Source organism: Juglans microcarpa x Juglans regia, chromosome 5D, assembly GCF_004785595.1.
Source record: "Juglans microcarpa x Juglans regia isolate MS1-56 chromosome 5D, Jm3101_v1.0, whole genome shotgun sequence".
Classification (NCBI taxonomy): domain Eukaryota; kingdom Viridiplantae; phylum Streptophyta; class Magnoliopsida; order Fagales; family Juglandaceae; genus Juglans; species Juglans microcarpa x Juglans regia.
The window spans coordinates 3,555,446-3,574,956 of record NC_054602.1 but is presented as its reverse complement, the minus strand read 5'-3'; the positions used below and the strand labels follow the sequence as shown (position 1 = coordinate 3,574,956).

The window sequence follows — 19,511 nt, the reverse complement described above, 5'->3', positions numbered from 1 at the left end:
ACACGTTTTGGCTCTTGATTTGATCCGGTCTGGAGACTAGGGTTTATTAATTCAACCTGATCCGTAAATTAAGATTAACTATATATATATATATATATAAAGTGTTAAACCCTTGTACGGTTGCATTGTATTTTTTTAAAATTTTTGTCTAAATAAAGTCTTCTGCAAGGCCCATTATTGAATTACGTAAATCTTGTATCGTATGTGATTGATTCTATTTCTTTAGTTTATTTTTTCTCTTATCGTTATTAACAAAATTAGCTATGAATGAGATTTCAAACAATGTTCATAACTGACCAAAATTTAATTTAAAAAAAAAAGTTCAAGGCTAATAATACTCTAAATGCATGGGTTTGAAACGAAAACACAGATGAACGGTTATGAAAATTCTATGAGAGGTAAAGCATGTAGAAAAGTTTTAAAAAAATATTTCACATGACCGAGCATGACATTAGCCAAATGCTCTTATATCATGATAAAAAATACTAAATATAATAAAAATGAGATGGGGAAGAGAGATGGACGGAGATAAACTTTGAGTGCTAATCTTTTTTATTCCAAACAAAATTATATAAAAATAAGATAAATTAAATATTTTAATCATTATCAAAATCAAATCTGCATTTGATATTATCTCCCGCACAAAGTCGTAAAGTAGACGTGATTTCCTTTTCGTAGCATGCATCGGCATCCTCTACGTTCGGAACTTTGCTATGGGTAATGGGATGGTATCACATTTTTGGGTCTTAAATATTCTGAAATTTTGAGGTTAGGGTTTAAACATTTTTTATGGGGATGGGTTCGAAATCATATTCCGATTGCCCAAAATATATTTCATGAGCTTGATATGGGTCTAGTTTTAACATAACATATTAATCACGTATTAAAAATAACAAAAATTTTGTGTGGAGTCATTTTTACACTTTACTAATATGATTAAACGCATACTCTATTAAGATAATTTGAAATATAACTTTAATGAGTCTAAATTCTTTTTATATTTATAAATTTTAATTATATTTTTTTAGATCTAAAAATAATTTTTTAAGATCTAAAAATAATTTTTTAAACCCAATAAATTAGCCTAAGCGGAGGCGGGATGGATGAGACACAATGCAGGTGGCACCCCTATTTGGTACTCTAGCATTCAGGAATGTTTCGAGTGTGGATGTTGACGTATGGAAGCATACATCTGTTTCTGATTGCCTTTGTGTAGATTTAAGAATCTCCACCAAGAAAGTTTTAAGATGGGGTTAGAATTTGGAACCCATATTTGACCAAATTAAGTTATTTAATAATGAGATGACGACCGCATTTTTTTAGGCTTTGGGGCTGTTCAAGGCACGGCACCTAGACCGCCACCATTACGCTTCCTTGCGAAATCACGCTATCTCCCCCACACGCCCCCGTCGACTTTCCTGTACCTAAACAACGCGCTGGCTTGCTTAATTAACAAAGTGTTAAGCAATTTGGAGGTTTGTTTCGATTTTCTTTTATTTTTATTTCAATGCACACGGCATTAAATATTGATACGAACGTAATGTGTCACAAGTCAGTCACCACTCGTGTTTTGATGTTAATTTGACTTGGGAAGTGCCTTAAATGAATAGAAACATCTTATAAACTGAACAATGGAGGAGAGAGTCTCCCATTTTCCAGCTTTGAAACAGCGTATAAACTAATAGGATTCGTACTGTATGTCGTTTTTACGTGACAAATGACAACATATATAGAAGATCCAAAAGTGTTTAAGAGACGCGTGGGATGCTAAACACCCTGTTGGACAGGCTACCAACTTCAAGAAGGTAAAGAGCCAGCCAGAATACGTACATCTTTGATGGCGCCTCTATCCCAGAAACAACCTATCCCAAACCACAACCCACGCACAAAACACCCTCTCTTCTCTTAATCTCTCTCTCTCTCTCTCTCTCTCTCTCTCTCTGTGAGACAGAGAAGTCCCAGAAACAACCTGCTGGAGAAAAAAAGAAAATATTAGCACACACCCGATTCTATATCTTTCCTCTCTCTTCTTCTACGTTTCAGTTCAAATACATCTACAGCCTGAAATCTTTATCTTCTTCGGTTCACTTCATCAACCTGTTCAAAAGGTCGATCACATGCTGCAAAAGAGAAGAAAGAAAGGTAAATAGTAATATAAACCATATCAATAAAAACAAGAGCTTCACACAGGACATGGTGCGCTATCATCGTCTTCATCACCAGTGGAGAAAAGGCGATAAACATATGGAAGAAGATGAGGAGTCTCAAGCCCTTATCATGGACTGCGGAACTGCTGGTTGTTACTTCAAGAGAACCAGGCCCAAGCTTTTATCTCTTCTGTTGCTCTCTCTTCTTTCATGTAGCTTTCTATTAGCTCCTCACCTCTTTAACTCAGGATCGACTCTCTCCCTCTTCGGTAAACTTTTCTCTCTCATGAGTTTCACTTATTCTCAAACCGCCTTGTTTCCTATGTTTTTTTCTTGAATCCTGATTTTGTGTTTTTGGTTTTGACAGATTCATTTCGAGTAGAAAAGGAAGGCCCTGTTGCTCATATGGATGCAAATACTCCCATGTGTTCATCAATCTCAAACGGTTAATACTCTTCTCTCTCTGTTTTCTCTTTTCCCTCTCTGGATGTTGAATCCAACAGTATCAACTTACTGGAAAAGGGGATGGCCATATGACGATAAAATCCCGTTAGCTTCCATTTGGTAGGTGAGAAAACTAAAGAAAAAATAAAATAATTTTTCGTCGCAAGAATAAAATAATTAATCTCGAATTGTTAAGTGTTTAAGGTCTTTGATTTTACATTTTTCTTTTCAAAAAAAAAAAAAAAACCATGTTTACGTAGTAAATAAAAGCAGAACCCCCCACCCCGACTTCACCTTCAGCCCTCAGCGAAAAAACAGAGTCTTTTTAAGTCTGATGAAATAACAGAATCATGAATTATTACTGTGGAGGTGTATATTTGATTGCTACCGTTCCCTCCTACTCGTATGATTTATTGAACAGTAACGATCAAATCATTAAAAATCATATGGATTTGAATTATTTATCTATCTTTTGGGTGATTAAATGCAGGGACTATATGTTGTGATAGAAGCAGTATTCGTTCTGATATATGCATGATGAAAGGGGATATAAGAACGCAATCTGCTTCCTCTTCAGTCTTCCTTTACATCTCAGGAGAGACCAATGCAGAGGGAGACAAGGAAATCCAACACGACAAGATCAAACCTTATACACGGAAATGGGAAAAGAGTGTCATGGACGGCATCGACGAGTTAGACCTTATTGCAAATAAACTGCAATTTGGTAATAACCACCATTGTGATGTCATGCATGAAGTTCCGGCTGTGTTCTTCTCGACGGGGGGATATACAGGTAATGTTTATCACGAATTCAATGATGGGATTCTACCATTGTTCATTACTTCACAGCATTTCAACAGGAAGGTTGTGTTTGTCATTCTTGAATACCATAGCTGGTGGATTCTTAAATATGGAGATGTGCTTTCTCAACTCTCTGATTATCCAGCAATAGATTTTAATGGGGACAAGGGAACTCATTGCTTCCCAGAAGCCATTGTTGGCCTGAGAATCCATGATGAGCTTGCCGTGGATTCATCGTTGATGGTGGGGAGTAAGAGCATTGTTGATTTTCGAAATCTTTTAGACCAAGCTTACTTGCCTCGAATTATGGGTTTGATCCAAGACGAGGAACGAGAAGCGCATGAGAAACTGGTGCACAAGCTTTCTTTGTCCCCAACATCATCAGAAACCTCAACGAAAATGGAAAAGGGAGTGCAAGAGGAACAATCAGAGAAGCCTAAGCTACTGATTTTGTCGCGGAATGGGTCCAGAGCGATAATTAATGAGAATTTGCTGGTGAAAATGGCAGAGAAAATCGGGTTTCGAGTTGAAGTGTTGAGGCCAGACCGGACCACAGAAATGGCAAAGATTTATAGGGCACTTAATTCAAGCGATGTCATGATTGGGGTACATGGGGCAGCCATGACACATTTTCTTTTCATGAAACCTGGCTCTGTGTTTATTCAAGTTATTCCACTTGGAACTGAATGGGCAGCAGAGACATATTATGGGGAACCTGCAAGGAAGCTTGGTTTGAAGTATATTGGCTATGAAATCGTGCCTAAAGAGAGCTCACTGTATGACAAATACGATAAAGATGATCCGGTTCTTAGAGACCCAAAGAGCGTTACTCAAAAGGGATGGGAATACACGAAGACTATCTATCTTGATGGCCAAAATGTGAGACTAAACCTCGGAAGATTTAGGAAGCGTTTGGTTCGCGCTTATAACTACTACAATGCTAAAACGAACCATCATGTTCATCTCCAATCACAGTGACTTGCTTTTATTTTTTTGCTTTGTTTATTCTGTTATCCGTATTCACCACTGTGTTTATACATGATTTTTTGACCGCTGTAAATTAGCTAGCAGGAAATGAAAAGCTGGAAGAACCCTTTCTGGGAAATGTATGCATATCCAGCAGCAATAAAGAAGTTTCTTTCTGGGAAATATTAGGATGCCTGAATTCTGAAGCAACAGTTCTTTATTTTCTTGTACAAACTTGGATTATTTTAATAAATCTAAATGGGTTTTCTTAATTTCTGAGTCTTCATACATTTTAATGTATTTCGTTAACATGGTATTATACAAGTTGTGAACTTTGTAAATGATGAGCTTCATCCTCTTTTTTGGTCTCGAGGAATTCTATACATCAATCACTATTCACTTTCACACCTCACATCTATAGTTTTTTTTTTTTTTTCATGTGGAGTGTGGAATAATGAATAATAACTGATGAAAAGATTTTTTCTTTTGATCTCTAGGAAAATCAATGCCAATTTCTTTACTTCTGTTTTCCGTTGTCCTTCAGATTATGCAATTTGAAGTGGTTTATTTTAGGACAATTACAAAATTGGGCCTCAGCTCATTCTTAGCATATATTAAAAAAAGAATTTTTATTTTTGTCTGGTATTGGAATATGCATCCGCAATCAACAATCAGCAGACAGTTCGCCCCATCTGATATTATTCTGCTCCCTTTAAACATGGACAGTATGTTAAATATTCCGATCACTCGATCAGACACCTGAAATCTATTCCAGGTTTACGTGTGTTGTAGCTCAATTGTCAGCATGTCAGCATGCTTTGAGTCAAAGCACCACTGCAATCATCTGCACCTAATGTCATGCTGTCTATAACCAACGCTTCATAGTCTTTGTTGATGGGTGGACTGGTGGAGGTGTCTTGGCATTCCTATCATCTTTTGCATCTACAAAAAAAAAAAAAAGCACAGAGTCTCAGATCATAAACATATAAATAAATTCAATTTGTCATATGATTTTTGGATGGTGTAGGGACGCTAGGTTTGATTTGCTTACTAGAGTCAGTTGGCTTCCCTCCAAGAGAAGATCTTCGTGACTTGTCAGATCCTGATGCTTGAATGCCGGTTAGGGATTGCCGCCTCTGAATCCTACCATTAGCTGTCATTGGTGTCTTTACCTCGTTTATATCAGCTGCACCTTTGATTGGTGACCGTGGTTCCATCAGGTTCTGCTGGTTCCTGCAATTTTGTAGTCACTGTAAGACCATCATACTATGGCATATCAATGCTGTAATTCCAGCATCCCATTGTTTCTTCAATTATAGCTAATGGGATGATGAAAAAGCCACCAATTAGATATGAAATGGCCTATATATATATTTATATATATTTTGACAGCCAAAGCTCCTCCCTATCATTAAAAAAGAACATTGAAAATTTATAGAAAAAAATAGTCTCACCTCTTCTCAGAGCCATTTATCAGCTTTCCAATCGTCCTCAGTGATCTCCTTATTTGAGACCCTTTACCATTCGTGCTACTAATCAAGTTGGGGGTCTGGGACTCTTTAGAAAGACTGAGCTCACCTTGTATCACAACAACCTGAGCCTCATTTCTGGTGAGTATTGTTGGTTCAGGTGTCTTTGGTAGCTGAAGAGTAGGAATTTGTGTTCTACCATCTGTTTTTAGGAATCGCTTCTGATAGTTAGTACTAGTAGGACTTTGGCGGGGAGCCTTAGCATGAGATACATTCATTGCCAAGGAACCTCCATTGCTAAAATGCCCGTAAAGCTTTGTGACCGCATCTGCATCTTGAATGTGCCTGTACTTCTGCGCCGACACTGTCTCAGATGATAGAGGCTTTGTTCCATCATCTGACACTTTTATCTGCAAATTATCCTTCTTAACATATGGACCTTCCAAACTCAACCTTCTTGAACGAGTTGGCACAGAAGCGGTTCCCTTCCTATCTTCAATATTCATTTGTTTCTCAGTTTTTGTGCTACAATTCTCAATGCTCAGTCTTCGAGGACGTGGAGGAGTTCTCTCAGCCACTGCTCTTGGTTTCTCACAGGGAGATTTCAGCTCCTTTGTTTTGTTTAACTGCATACTCTGAGCTTCCTTGTTTGCCAAGGCCTTCTTTAGGCTCTCAATCTGCAAGATAAATATTAAAAAAATACGCCTGTTAACTGCAGGTGTTAGTGCTGGATAACTAATACGGCTCTGTTAAAGCCCCAAATCTGCTAGATATATAGAAGACTAACAGAAAAAATCCAGATAATTTTGCAATGAATGACAGAGCAATATTTGGTCCAAAATGATGAACGGAAGTAGAAGCAAATCCTTTTGTAATGAATATGTCTACCTGTTCCTTAAGTTGCATAACGTCTCTGCTCTCCCTGTTTGGACGAGCAGCTCCGAGTTCAACAGTCGAGACCCTCTGAGCAAACTTTAGAGTGCTGACTGTTTCACCAAAAGAATCTTCTTCCGGACTCACATGAGCAAACATTAACGTTTTAGCATGTCCACCTAAAATTACAAAAAGAGTTTACTTTTTTGGGAACAACAATCCTATGAAGTGGCTTGCCCTGGTTGGTGACTACTAAGAAGGCAGAGTACATTATGAAGAAAGAGACAAGCCAGTGATTTGGAAAGATGAAACACAGTACCTAAGGAATCTTGCAAGAGCAGTGTGAGTTTGCTGTTTCGGTAAGGGATGTGTGAGTTTTTCTGAGCCAAGGCCATAATAACATCTCCTAGACAAGAAAGAGACTTGTTAATATACTGTGCCTCCTTGAGCCTGTCTCCTGTAACTTCAGATTTGTCCACTCGTTCACTTCCTGCAAGGTCTACCAAATGCAGGCAACTACGAAGAATGTTTCCGGATATATCTTCTCCATGCACATGAACTGTGAGAACACTGCAGGTAAATGCTAAACCATCAAATCATTACTGAACTCAACCTCTTATTCAATTATCAAACTTAATATGTCAATGCCCAACTTGGTTGTGAAAACATCAATCTTTTTTCTAATAATTACCAAGTTCAAAAAGATAACAGCTCTCCAAACTGACCTGTGAGAACGACTACTTCGGTTGTTAATTGCAGTAGAACTGACAGCTCGATTCACCTCACCAAATTTCATTAGGTTCAGAACCTCAGTGGTGGACTTAACAGTCCGCATAGTAGCATTGGGAAGACAAAAGCCATTATCGCTAGTACAGCTCCGAATTTCTAACTTGTGCTTAGTTAAGAAAACACATTTAAGTTCACGTGCATAATCAAAACCCAATACAATATGAATTTTCCAGTTCTTTAGGTACTCTAATCAATAGTAATCAGTAAAGTAAAAGGCCAATAGGTAAGGATATTTGGTAGTTGATGAATCTTCTGCAAGAAGGTCGCGTACTTGTTCATTATATATTTCAACCATCTGGACATGAATGTCATAATTTATCACGTCTTTTCTTTTATTAGACAACTGGAAGAGATAGTTCAGAGCAAGATAATTGATCCCTCTGTCTTTCATCGACCCACCTGGAGGGCCACTCTGTCGTCACATAAAAGCATCAGATGGAAGAATGCAAAATAGAAGATTAATTATACGGAGGCAAAACCTGCCATCCTATATATCTTACCATGGTATGTGTTTTTCCAGATCCAGTTTGACCATAAGCAAAAATGCATACATTGTAACCATCCATTACAGACCGAATTAATGGTTGTGTGTCCTTAAAAACTTCATCTGAAAATGAAAGGGAATTTATCTAAAGCAATTTAAATAATGTAAAAACTAAAATTAGTAGAACCTCATAAGATACACAACCTTGGGTAGCGGTGGGACTAAAGACCCTGTTAAACTGAAAAACTTTCTTTCCCTCTTTTTGGGGCTTTAATGGATCTACGATCACAAGCGTGCCATCTTCTCCAATAAAATCTATCATGTTTTTGGTTTCTGGACTAAAGGAGGGCCTAATCCTGCAGTATACTCGAATATTCCCTGAGGATAGTATTAATCAGGGATAAATCATTAGTAAGATCTTACTGCTGAAACTTAAATTAAAATTGGGCACATACATTCAATTATTATGTCTCAAAACGTAGATTTACCTTTCAAATCCTGAACCATGTTGTACAAATTTCTGTTCTCCTTCACGACTCTATAATATCCACTAGCAGCAGAAGACATTTCCTGTACCCGATATTCTGAACCCAAACAAAAGACAACCATATTTTATTCTTCATGAAACTTATAGACTCAGTGAGGACATGGTTATCTAAGTTCATTGTCAAGCCAATATATGGGTTTAGGACATCAATCCATTTCAAAAGCTCCATATGCTGTAAAAAGTGACAATCTTGGCAAGATTCCAAATTACTGGTTTCAATTACTAAAACAAGATTAATGGTTAAAAATATAACAACAAACAAAATATACACAAATATACGTTATCAAGACAAATTACTAAAGAATCTTGCTTTGCAGACCTCATAGATGATCAAATTTGTACTTTTCCTGGTCAGTAAGGATGCAAAAGACTTGTCTAAAAAAAACTTAAATTGAGGGAAGCATCAAAATATGATACATGGTTTGTCTTTACATATAAGCTGATGGACTTTTTTTTATATGTACATATAAGCTGATAAACGTAGGAACTAATTTACTGTTAAGTTCCATGGTATCAATAGTTCAACAACTCTAGTTCCTCTAGCAGCATACCCAGGTCTTTCAAATCCCTCTGCAACTGGGACTGCAAGTATTCAAACTCCTTTTTTGTTGATGACCAAAGGGCCTTGAGATCCTGCAAAATGAACAACGTTCCAAGTCTATGAATTATATATGCACAAAACTCCTCCATTGCTTGTCTAAACTACATTTTAAGACTACCCTCAGGTTTAAATAAGATAAACTTTGATGTTAAAAAGAGAATCCATCTTAATTTCAACTCTATGCATTCATGCTTGTATCATTAAAAAAAAAAAACTCAAAGACAACCACAATTTTTTAGTGTTAGAGATAAATTAGCTAAAATTTCCTGTAAGTTCTATAGCTGTCATATATTAGTAGGTATTTGATTATGTTTCCATATAAGCCATTTAAACAGTGTAAATGGAAAACTTTTGACTATGAGAAAAATTTTGCTTAAAAACCTCAATATGGTTAAGATTAGAAGAAAAACTTACCAAAAGCTCCTTTTCTTGCATTTTAAATAGATGCCTGTGGTTGCAGTTACCTTTTCTCAAGTGAGAGCTGGGTCCCTATATGAGAGATGTACAAAAGACAAATAACAATCTGCCATAAAAAATATAGAGTGCAGCATCTAGCTCATTAACTAAATCATGTCAATCAACAAAGCAGAGGTTCTTCACAACTTTATTGGATTTACATCAAACACTTGTTAGATCCCAAGATTGAAATAATTAGTACAGCTTCAGGTGAAGAAAGTGTCATCTTGCGTTTCTTTGAGACTCCAAGCAAGGATTTAGATGTAAAACAATTATAGGGCAGATTTGAAAAGGAAATAGAAATCCATTTTAAAATCAAGGTTTTGAAATTTAATAATTTCAAAAGTGCATTCATACCATAAAACCACATTATTAAGAATACTATGAATAAGATACCTTGAAGTTTTCAAGTGCAGATATATCCTCCAAAGGCTTAAATGTTGATTGGGGAGGTGAGCTACTTCTTTCTTCGAATAAATCTTTTATCTTCATTTGCATCCGATGTTGGACAAAGAAAATATAATACTATTAGGTTCATAACAGCTCATGTAAGAAAAAGCATTGCCACAAAATAAATAAATAAATAAAGAGAGTTTCAAAATGACAATTAATCCCAAACTTCTCACATTAATATGACACCAAGTTTATTAAGCTATGAAATCAAGTTCCGTGGTAGGCTTAACAAAATAAAAAGAGAAAAAGATAATTCAAGCAGTAAGACAATAGATGAATGGATGGATGCACCCCAATAAAAACCCATTAGAGCCATAGAATCCCCTTATTGGTAGCAGCCAAATTCTCATCCCTCACTCACTTGTCTAGCTTATATCTTAAGGAGGGTGGCTAACCACCCAGGCTGCTCAAACCTAATGCAGCGGAAATAAGATAACTTTCTATAAGCTCAGAAAGAAGACCCGACCCTGTAATCTACCAGAACATCTTTTTTATAAGTAATATAAAATTAATCACCAGACATGCCAATCATCATATGCAAACTATGAATGCACCAAAGAAAGAAAGAAAAAAAAGAAATTTTAGGAGTTTGATATGAGTATACGGGCACATCAATCCAAGGTGGAACTATATTCATCAAACCCAAGGTTTTTCCCAATTGATTTTCATTAAATGCCAGTATTAAAGGACTCAACAAATTAAAGTCCTCACACACAGAGAAGATATAGAACAAACTTGGCCAGAAAAAGAGAGTGACTTTTCTTCAAGAGTCAAATTGAACTGACCTTGGGGATCTTGTTCTGAACCTTTCCTTCCAAACAACTTGAGACAATTCTGCCTAATAGCTTTACTGGATCCTGTAGCACACATAAAGGATAAGAAGGAAAAAGAAAATCATTATCAAACCTAGCTCTATAATCCAATATTTCAAGGGAGAATAAAAATAAAGTCTTCTACCAATGCCCTTATTGTTACCAGGTTTCTGTCCCGGAAGGAAGCAATGAAGTTGTCATCAATGTTTTCCTTTGAGTCAACCATGCAGTCAGCAAGTAACTTTACAATAGCCCCTGCATCGTATTGAGTAAAATGAATATTATTGACTTCTCCAAGCAAAAGGAAAGACAAATAAGTAAGAAATGGATGCAACATAAAACTACAATTTTTTTTAAAGCAGATTTATCATATATATTATTAACTGACTTAGCTGCTACACATTCAAGTGACTCATTAATGTAATGATATTTTAACTGTTAATTTCACATTGTATACGTACCTTATAAAAAAACGATCAAAGTCAAATAAGTGCCTAATGGCTAGAATATTTGTGTACATGGATTCAACAAGTATGCATAGATGCGACATATATATAGACAAGTGCATGATCAAGAGAAGCCAATTCAACCTTCAAGTTTCTGATTGGCACCCTCAACAGGTGGCTGTTTCTCACATGCTGCAGACATATCTAACCGCCTGGAGGAGTCTGATGAAATTGCTGTTAAGGCATGACCAAAGTTGCCCGTGTTCATTCTGCTGGCAGAATGCTTGACCAAAGGAGATTTTGCACTTCTGTAAGACCCATTCCCGCTGCCCATCTGTTTCCATTCATGATACGATTTAAGCGCCAATATGCAATCAACAACCTTGGACACGGATCCGGCCTCCAATGCATCCTTAAAGCAAAGCATATCCAACAATGACTTAGTCATGGGTAAAAATTTAGATCCATATATATCTGCACTCATAAGATACAATGTTGTAGATGTCTTACCCTTTCAAGATCAGATGCTTCAAAAGCAGGCAGCTTCAGCTCTTCCACAGCCACCAAAAAGTTCCGCACATTCTCAAAGTACTGATAGGCAGGCAATGACTGAGATTCCCAGGTGACTGATTGTAAATGTGATTGATTCTCCACGACCTTAGATGATTTTAACAATCAAAGTGAACTTTTAAGAAACAGAACCCCATGCCTAATTTGGATGGGAGGACACAAAAGAAAAAGGCATTCTCCCCGTCTGAGCCTAGCTTAGTAAAGGCAGGGATGTCTACTTGTTAAAAACAAAATCAATATCTAGCAGAACAGTCAATGGTTCATTTTCTCTCTCTTTCCTAGGGCCGCAATCAAGCAGTTGATAAATTGTTACTATAGCCCACTGTAGGAATGCAATACCTTGGGCACTGATCCTGGGTTAATCTTGTTGATGGCATTGCATAGGACCAGACCATTTCTCAAGCAAGAAATGAATGCCCTCTCCGAAGGCTGGTTTGATATGCCGAGCGGGCCGACCAAGCTCTGCAGCCAACTGACAGCTTGGTATCGCCTCCAAGCTGGAAACATTAGTGCAAAAAAATGGGCTATCAACAGGGATTATTGAAACATGGATAAAAACCTCGTTTGAATTCCAAGAAATTTAGGAAAAGAAAAATACACTGAGATTTGGACCCAGGAAAACAAAATATCCGCTTATCGGAAGAGGTTTGTTCCACGTTTCTTGGAAACCAGAAAGAACTTAAAAAGAAATAAAAATTTGATAACTTTCTATAATTTTGTTTCCATTTACTTAATTTTTCTCACCAACCAAATAGAAATACATAAACTACTGAATAAAAAGAGAAAGACTGACCTGCTTCTTCAGCTTTTCTTGAAGCCAAGTTGAGGTCATGCAACTCGTGAGTTCTTGAACAATCCTCCATGGAAAACCCAACCACTCTTTGCTTCTTGAAATTGCAAAGCACCTAGCATATAATCAGAAACCCATCAAAAACCACGCAGTGTTCACTCTTCTCTTTCTTCTTCAAGAAAGTACATCTTCCAAGAGAAATAGTCGTACCCACGAATCAAATTTCACACTGAATAACAAAGACAAATACGCGCGCACACACAAATACATACATACAAATGGTACAGAGAGACAGAGAGAGTAGCAACCTGTTCTTTCCTATTTTGCTTTCTCGGAGTTGAAATGGAACAGAGAGAGTGATTCTGGCCTGAGGGCGATCTTTTTTACTTTTGCCTCGGGTCAAGGTTGGGATCCGAATCTGGAGACTGGGGCTACGAAATCGTAACGTTACTCTTTATTTTTTGAATTCAAATGGGTGGGGACGCATGTGCTTTGCTGCATTAGGAAGCAGTTAATAACTTAATGGAGACGATCTTAACTGTCCATTCTAACGACTGGGTAGCGGACATCAACAGACGATATTTATCGTATAATTTTGGTTTGGGCTCGTGGGTGGGCCTTTGGGCTTGGGTTTCGGTGCTCTACAAATTCCTATTGCTATCGACCCAGTCGGCTTGAGTCAATCGCTCTCAAATTCCATTTGCCATCACGCGTGATGCGGTTGCGCGTGGGAGTGAATATAGGCGTACATTCCGCCGTTGTGATGCGAAGCACAGCTGGATCCTGCGGGGTTTAGGTCCAAACACTCGGGGATTTTGTACGTAGACACATAAAACGCTTCCGTGTATCGTGTTTTGGAATCTTTGGTTGGTATGATGATAACAGGTTTAGATTTTTTTTTTAATTTTTAATTCAATTTTTAAACTTTATATTATATTTTATTATAAATATCAAAATTCAGATCATAGAATTATAAAAACCTTAAAAGTGTCTTTTAACCTTCTAAAGCTTTTTTAAAGAAAAAATGGCATGTTTGGTAATTTTATTAAAAGTACTTTAAGCACCTAAAAATATTGAAAGTCCACTTTTAAAAAAAAAAAATTTAAAACTTTTATTGAAAAATTTATAAAGATAATGCTACATATTTTTTAAAACTATCGTAATTAACTTCAAAAATGTGCATGCTTACAGTAAACAAGTTTTCAATAGTATACCTTTTTAATTAATTTAGTTTTTAATAGTATAACTTTTTAATTAAGTTATATATGAAATAAAAACTCTATTATAAAAAGTTATATTTCTTAAGTAGTAAGTTTTGTGGCTTTTGTTTGTTTTTACAGATGAGATGAGATGAGTTAAAATTAAAATTAAAAATTAAATAAAATATTGTTAGAATATTTTTTTAATATTATTTCTATTTTAAGATTTGAAAAAGTTAAATTATTTATTTTATTTTGTGTGAGAATTTGGAAATGATGTAATGATTAGATTAGATGAGATGAGATAAGATAAGTTGAAATAAGTTGTGAAAACAAATGAGGCCGGAGTTAGAATTGAGTCAAAGACTTCTAAGAAATTCTTCTTAATATCCTCTTCAACATGGTTAGCTTCCATTTTTGTGTGTATAACCTCTAATCTTACATTTCAAAGTTGGGCCCTTCTTAATAGAAATTTAGATTTGGTAATTGTGATATATGGACAATTTAAATTATATGTTGACCGTGATGCATACAACAAGAGATTTGTGTACTAATCCTACTCCTGTTGAAGTAAAGGGAGCGGCGACTGCAATATGATATAGCAGGCCGGGAGAGGAAGAAGGCGTTTCAGAAAATTGTGGTTGAAGGTGATACCATTATTTTTTATATCAACTAATCGCATAATACATCTAAGTTACTTGTATCTCTATTGCATAATTACATAATAATAACGGATTTTGTAAAATTATGGAGCTACCAAAATGGCATTTCGAATGGTAGACAATATTGTTTCCCTTAATCAAATCTGATGTATACATGAGTCAAAGGCCTGAGGAGTAATGTACCTAGCGGAAGCACATATGGGCGTAAAATATAAGAAGCAAGAACATTACTTATGGAGATAAGAGTAGCGGAAAGTATCTCTCGTTTGTTTTTATAGATGAGATGAATTGAGATTAAAGTTAAAAAATTGAATAAAATATTGTTAGAATATACTTTTTTAATATTATTTTTATTTTGATATTTGAAAAATTGAATTGTTTATTTTATTTTGTGTGAAAATTTAAGAAAGTTGTAATGATTATATGAGATGAGATGAAATGAGATGGACTGTGAAAACAAACGAGGCAGATTACGTAGAAATAGAAACAATCCTACCATGAACGTACTTTATCTACTTCATACTTGATCTGAGTTTCATGAATTGAATGTTATTTTCAAGAAAAATAAAATATATATGTTGATATATAATTTATTTAAATTATTTAAATTTTATAATATCTACTTTATATGAAAAAATTCAAACATTTTTAATATTTGAAAAAAAACAAGCTGTCTTTTAATTTCACAATTAATAAGGATCCAACTCAGACTGTCTGGAGAATATAATACCAATTTTAGTAAAAGTAATACTAGGCACAATAGTATTGAATTGATTGTATATATCTAATGATTTATTCATGTTTTCTTTTTCAGGAATTAAAAACGGTTCAAAACAGCAAGTTTTCCTAATTTGTTACAACCAAAAAAATCCTTCTCATTGTTGACTTGAGTTACAGGCAAATTATTGCCAAAAATATGCTAAGGTTGCGTTTTGGAAAGGACAGATTTTCTTTTTATTTATTCAAGAATAGTATTTAAAAGGAATCTTCTATCTAGAGTGCAAGCCAAGTTTGGATTTCATGCAAGCTGTAGTTACGTACCACGGCATGCGGCCAATACACTATATAAAGAACAAACATCTCTAAAAAAAAAAAAAAAAAAATTGAGAAAATGATATTTTCAATCTTAAAATATATAAATGTTCTTGTTATTTTTGTAAATAATTAATTTTTTTTATTTAAAAAAAGTACGTGAAATTTACATATTTAAGATTATATCTAGTATTATAATATATATATATATATATATATATATATAAAAGAAGAAAAGAAATCACTCCAATCCACGTAATATTTGACCATCTCTTCTCAAAAGACACCCGATTCGATTGGACTTTCAATTCAATGTTACTTCCAATTAAACACTCCCAAAACCAAACGTTTCAAAAATGACAAGAACACATTGCTCAAGAAAATAGGAAAAATGCCATTTTTGGTTAATTGCCCCATATAGTATAGTATCTGTCACCTTTCTATTTTGTATCCTAATTCTGGTCTCACTTTCCTTAATTTATTAGCCCCTGATGAGAATCCCAATCTGTTCAAGCAACGCAGTTTACATATAGCGATTTGTGTTTTCTTCCTCGTCCTTTTTCTCTGGTATTTTTAGTGCTGTTTGGAGAAGAGGAAGGAAAAATATCAAAACGGCGGCAAGAAAGAAAGAAGGAAAATAATAATGGGTAGAGGGAAAATTGAGATCAGGAAGATAGAGAATCTGAACAGCCGACAGGTTACGTTTTCGAAACGTCGAACTGGGTTGCTCAAGAAAGCCAAGGAACTCTCGGTTCTTTGTGACGCAGAGGTTGCAGTCATTATTTTCTCTAGCACAGGAAAGCTCTATGAATTTTCCAGCAACAGGTACGTCCTTTTTTTTTCCAAAATATATATTTGTTTGCATTTGCTTGGATTTTCTTTTTCTTTTTATCAATGATATTTCAAGGAAATTGTAAAATGTTATCAACTCCGAGTCCGTGAACTTATATTGTAGTGAAATTATATTTTTGCTGACTATCATATGTGCATATATTATATCATTCAGTGAACTTATATTTATTAATTTTTTTCTCATTTATGAAGCATGGAACACATTCTTTCAAGATACAGCAGGAGTCTGGAAGTAGATTATCCAGAACATCCTTCGCGTGAGCATGCGGCAGAGGTTTGTTGTAATTATTAATTAGTTTTTGTTAAGTTTTATGATACAATTAGCCCATGGTCATGACAGACATGACTCATGGTCATGATCTGTGCATGGATGTGGTTTGTATTTTTTTTTTTAATTACATTTATTATTTCGAATTTGTATTGCATATTTGAAATTTCTCCTTTTTTTTTTCGATAGAAGTTTCTGATTTATATTTGAGTTTGTTCTGTTGAATAAACAGCAGGCACAAGATGATATGAATACACTGAAGGATGAATTAGCGAAGCTGCGTTTGGGATATATGTAAGTTATTTTTATTATTATTTATCTATTTCATTGCGCAATTATCTAAGATATGGGATTGTTCCAGTGCTAGGCTAGAAACCTCATAATTTATCATTTGCATAGAATGAGGGAACCCAAGAAAAGAAATGAAAAAAAAGAAGCTCATTCAATTGGTGATGTTAATTTCCTGGAAAATCTCAACTTTTATTAGTATCCAAACACTTTCCTAGAGCAGTAACCTCTGAAATTTGTTTTTCCTTTAGTTCCTACTCATATATATATATATATATATATATATATATATCTCTGATCTTATAGGCGGATGTTGGGAAAGGAGCTGGATGGCTTAAACTTCAATGAGCTCCAGAACTTAGAGGACCAGTTGAGTGAAGGGGTATTGTCGGTGAAGGACAAGAAGGTGCTAAATTTTAGACTTTACATCTCTATACTTCCTTTTTTTTTGTCTAAATTGAATGTGCTTATTTGAGAAATCAGCCTTTCATATTATAGAATTCAGTTGTAATTTTGTACTCTTAACGGCAATTCCACAGATTTATTACATAATGAAATGATCATGTGGATAACATAATACGCACTTAGATGTGATTTTCTTTCAATATTTTTCAAATGGGTATATAGAAGGACTGATTCCTTTCATAGATGCACCTATCTAGGTCCTAATCAGTCCTTCATTTTGTTAAATGGCAGCCAAACTTTCAATTTAAAGCTGTGTTTATATGTGCCTTTATTGTTGCAGGAGGAAGTACTTCTAGAGCAACTTAAGAAGTCCAGATTACAGGTAAACTAAAAGTATTTTTTATGATTCTCTTGAGTAATAAACTGCCACACTTTTCCAACCAAAAGTTTTCACTCGCTTAACTGAGGAAGAAAAGAAGAAAGATGATCCAACCAGCAAAACAAGGCTAAAAAAGAGAGTTCTTTTTAATGTTTTAAGTATAATGAAAGTCCAAATCTTTTGTACCATTCTTTTTGGGTTGGAGACTTGATTTCAAGAATTCAGTTGTGAATATACACCAAATTGTATATCCCTTGTAGTGATGGTTCATATTTCGGCACGACAGAATTCACTTGAAAGGAAATTTGGAACTTTGGATGGCAATAACTTGACCGCAATTTGAAACTTGGAAAATAAAATTAACGCTCTCAGACTTTTTTTTTTTTTTTTCTTTTGGCAATTTGGTGTCTCATTCACTCCAGAATTTAGAAATGCAAAGACATTTTCTATTGAAGCGAAATTTCATTATCTTGGAAACAGAGGCTAATGAAAATATCAAAGTGGGAATCAATAAGATGCTCTTTCAGATTACAGTTTGCTTTCTATTGGAATTAACTTGGATTTGGTTTTATGTTACCCTCAGGAGCAAAAGGCCATGCAGGAGAATGAGGCCCTGCGCAAACAGGTGAGAATTAAACGCATACATACACATCAGAACCATTTCTTCTGCATAAAATTGTGTGAACAACATAAATCTGCTGCACTGATATTGTTTATTGCCCCTAAATATGAACAGCTTGAGGAAAAACGAAGAAGCGTCCCCAAGTCAGTTTTCCTTGAATTCGAGCCTGTGGAGAGGAGGTTTTCCCAAGCAGGTTCAAAAGTTGTTTCTACCTCATCTGAGGAAAATGAGCATTCAGACACTTGTTTGCAATTGGGGTACGTCACAAGTTTGCATGAGTACTTCAGTATCTCCAAGTATTCTCTTCTCTATATATATATATGCTAGCTAGTAGCCTATGTTAGAAAGCTTCCAACTACCCTATTAATATTAATAGTTCAATTAAACCATGGACAGTTGAATCAAAATTCAATTTATATGACTCATATTTGATGGACACTGCATCTGCTTTTTCTAACAAAAATAACATTCGCCTCGATCGTAGGTTGTCAGCAGATGATACTCGTCGCAAGAGAAAAGCACAAAAGATCGAACACATGATATGCAATGACTCAGGGAGTCAAGTGGCCTCGGAGTGACATTTTTCATTACAAGAAATCGTGTTTTGCAGTTAGAGAACTTCCATACTTTACATGTATTAGCTGCTACAAGCAGTACTTAGTCTTTCTTCTTAATTTGGCATCTAGACATTATAGAAGTATTGAGATAAAATTCAGAATTTCTTTTTGGTTTCTGTAAATGATAAGTATTCCAAGACATGGAAGTAAGCTTTTCTGTTCATTTACGCACAAGGCTGATCTTAATGCAAATGGATGTGATTTTGAACTGAATTACTGAATATTGGAAGAAGATCTAGAAGAAGAAGAACTGCCTTAAATTATGTGATCTCCAAAGCAACTTCAATATTATAGGTTTTGAATTAGCGCTCATTTGATAGTGAAATGTGAAATGAAATGAGATGAGATGATTTCTGTATCTAAACGAGCGCTTAAACTACACGCATCAAATGTGGGTCCTGAATATATATATATATATATATATATATATATATATATATATACACACACACACACACACAGTCAATGATTATTTTCCATCCTTTCTTTGCTTTCAACATTAAAAAATAATCTCAACCGTACGTTGTCGATCATAATTA

General features: G+C 35.2%; 3 protein-coding genes across 6 annotated transcripts; 2 read left to right on the top strand and 1 right to left on the bottom strand.

Moving 5' to 3' along the window:
* The first annotated feature begins 1,872 nt into the window (after nucleotides 1-1,872).
* LOC121265098 (xylan glycosyltransferase MUCI21-like) lies at nucleotides 1,873-4,630 on the top strand. Its single transcript, XM_041168576.1, has 3 exons — nucleotides 1,873-2,416; nucleotides 2,515-2,592; nucleotides 3,082-4,630. Exons 1-3 carry the CDS (start codon nucleotides 2,194-2,196, stop codon nucleotides 4,368-4,370), a joined length of 1,590 nt encoding a protein of 529 aa, XP_041024510.1. The 5' UTR covers nucleotides 1,873-2,193; the 3' UTR covers nucleotides 4,371-4,630.
* A 405-nt stretch (nucleotides 4,631-5,035) lies between these two features.
* On the bottom strand, nucleotides 5,036-13,114 carry LOC121265079 (kinesin-like protein KIN-14L). Of its 4 annotated transcripts, none has more exons than XM_041168541.1 (20): nucleotides 12,957-13,114; nucleotides 12,652-12,763; nucleotides 12,198-12,355; nucleotides 11,799-11,945; nucleotides 11,433-11,700; nucleotides 10,988-11,097; nucleotides 10,816-10,887; nucleotides 9,974-10,075; nucleotides 9,536-9,610; nucleotides 9,072-9,153; nucleotides 8,462-8,557; nucleotides 8,178-8,351; nucleotides 7,990-8,096; nucleotides 7,723-7,901; nucleotides 7,426-7,590; nucleotides 7,020-7,270; nucleotides 6,716-6,879; nucleotides 5,813-6,504; nucleotides 5,410-5,591; nucleotides 5,036-5,300 (listed from the first exon to the last, which is right to left on the bottom strand). In XM_041168541.1, exons 2-20 carry the CDS (start codon nucleotides 12,719-12,721, stop codon nucleotides 5,224-5,226), a joined length of 3,171 nt encoding a protein of 1,056 aa, XP_041024475.1. In that variant the 5' UTR covers nucleotides 12,722-12,763; nucleotides 12,957-13,114; the 3' UTR covers nucleotides 5,036-5,223. The 4 variants fall into 4 exon arrangements, with proteins under 4 accessions (XP_041024475.1, XP_041024476.1, XP_041024477.1 ...); XM_041168542.1 differs by having other exon boundaries at nucleotides 9,974-10,063; XM_041168543.1 differs by having other exon boundaries at nucleotides 11,006-11,097.
* Nucleotides 13,115-15,833: 2,719 nt separating this feature from the next.
* LOC121265127 (agamous-like MADS-box protein AGL18) lies at nucleotides 15,834-19,143 on the top strand. Its single transcript, XM_041168622.1, has 8 exons — nucleotides 15,834-16,366; nucleotides 16,586-16,667; nucleotides 16,894-16,955; nucleotides 17,256-17,355; nucleotides 17,695-17,736; nucleotides 18,317-18,358; nucleotides 18,470-18,612; nucleotides 18,840-19,143. Exons 1-8 carry the CDS (start codon nucleotides 16,185-16,187, stop codon nucleotides 18,931-18,933), a joined length of 747 nt encoding a protein of 248 aa, XP_041024556.1. The 5' UTR covers nucleotides 15,834-16,184; the 3' UTR covers nucleotides 18,934-19,143.
* Nucleotides 19,144-19,511: the final 368 nt, after the last annotated feature.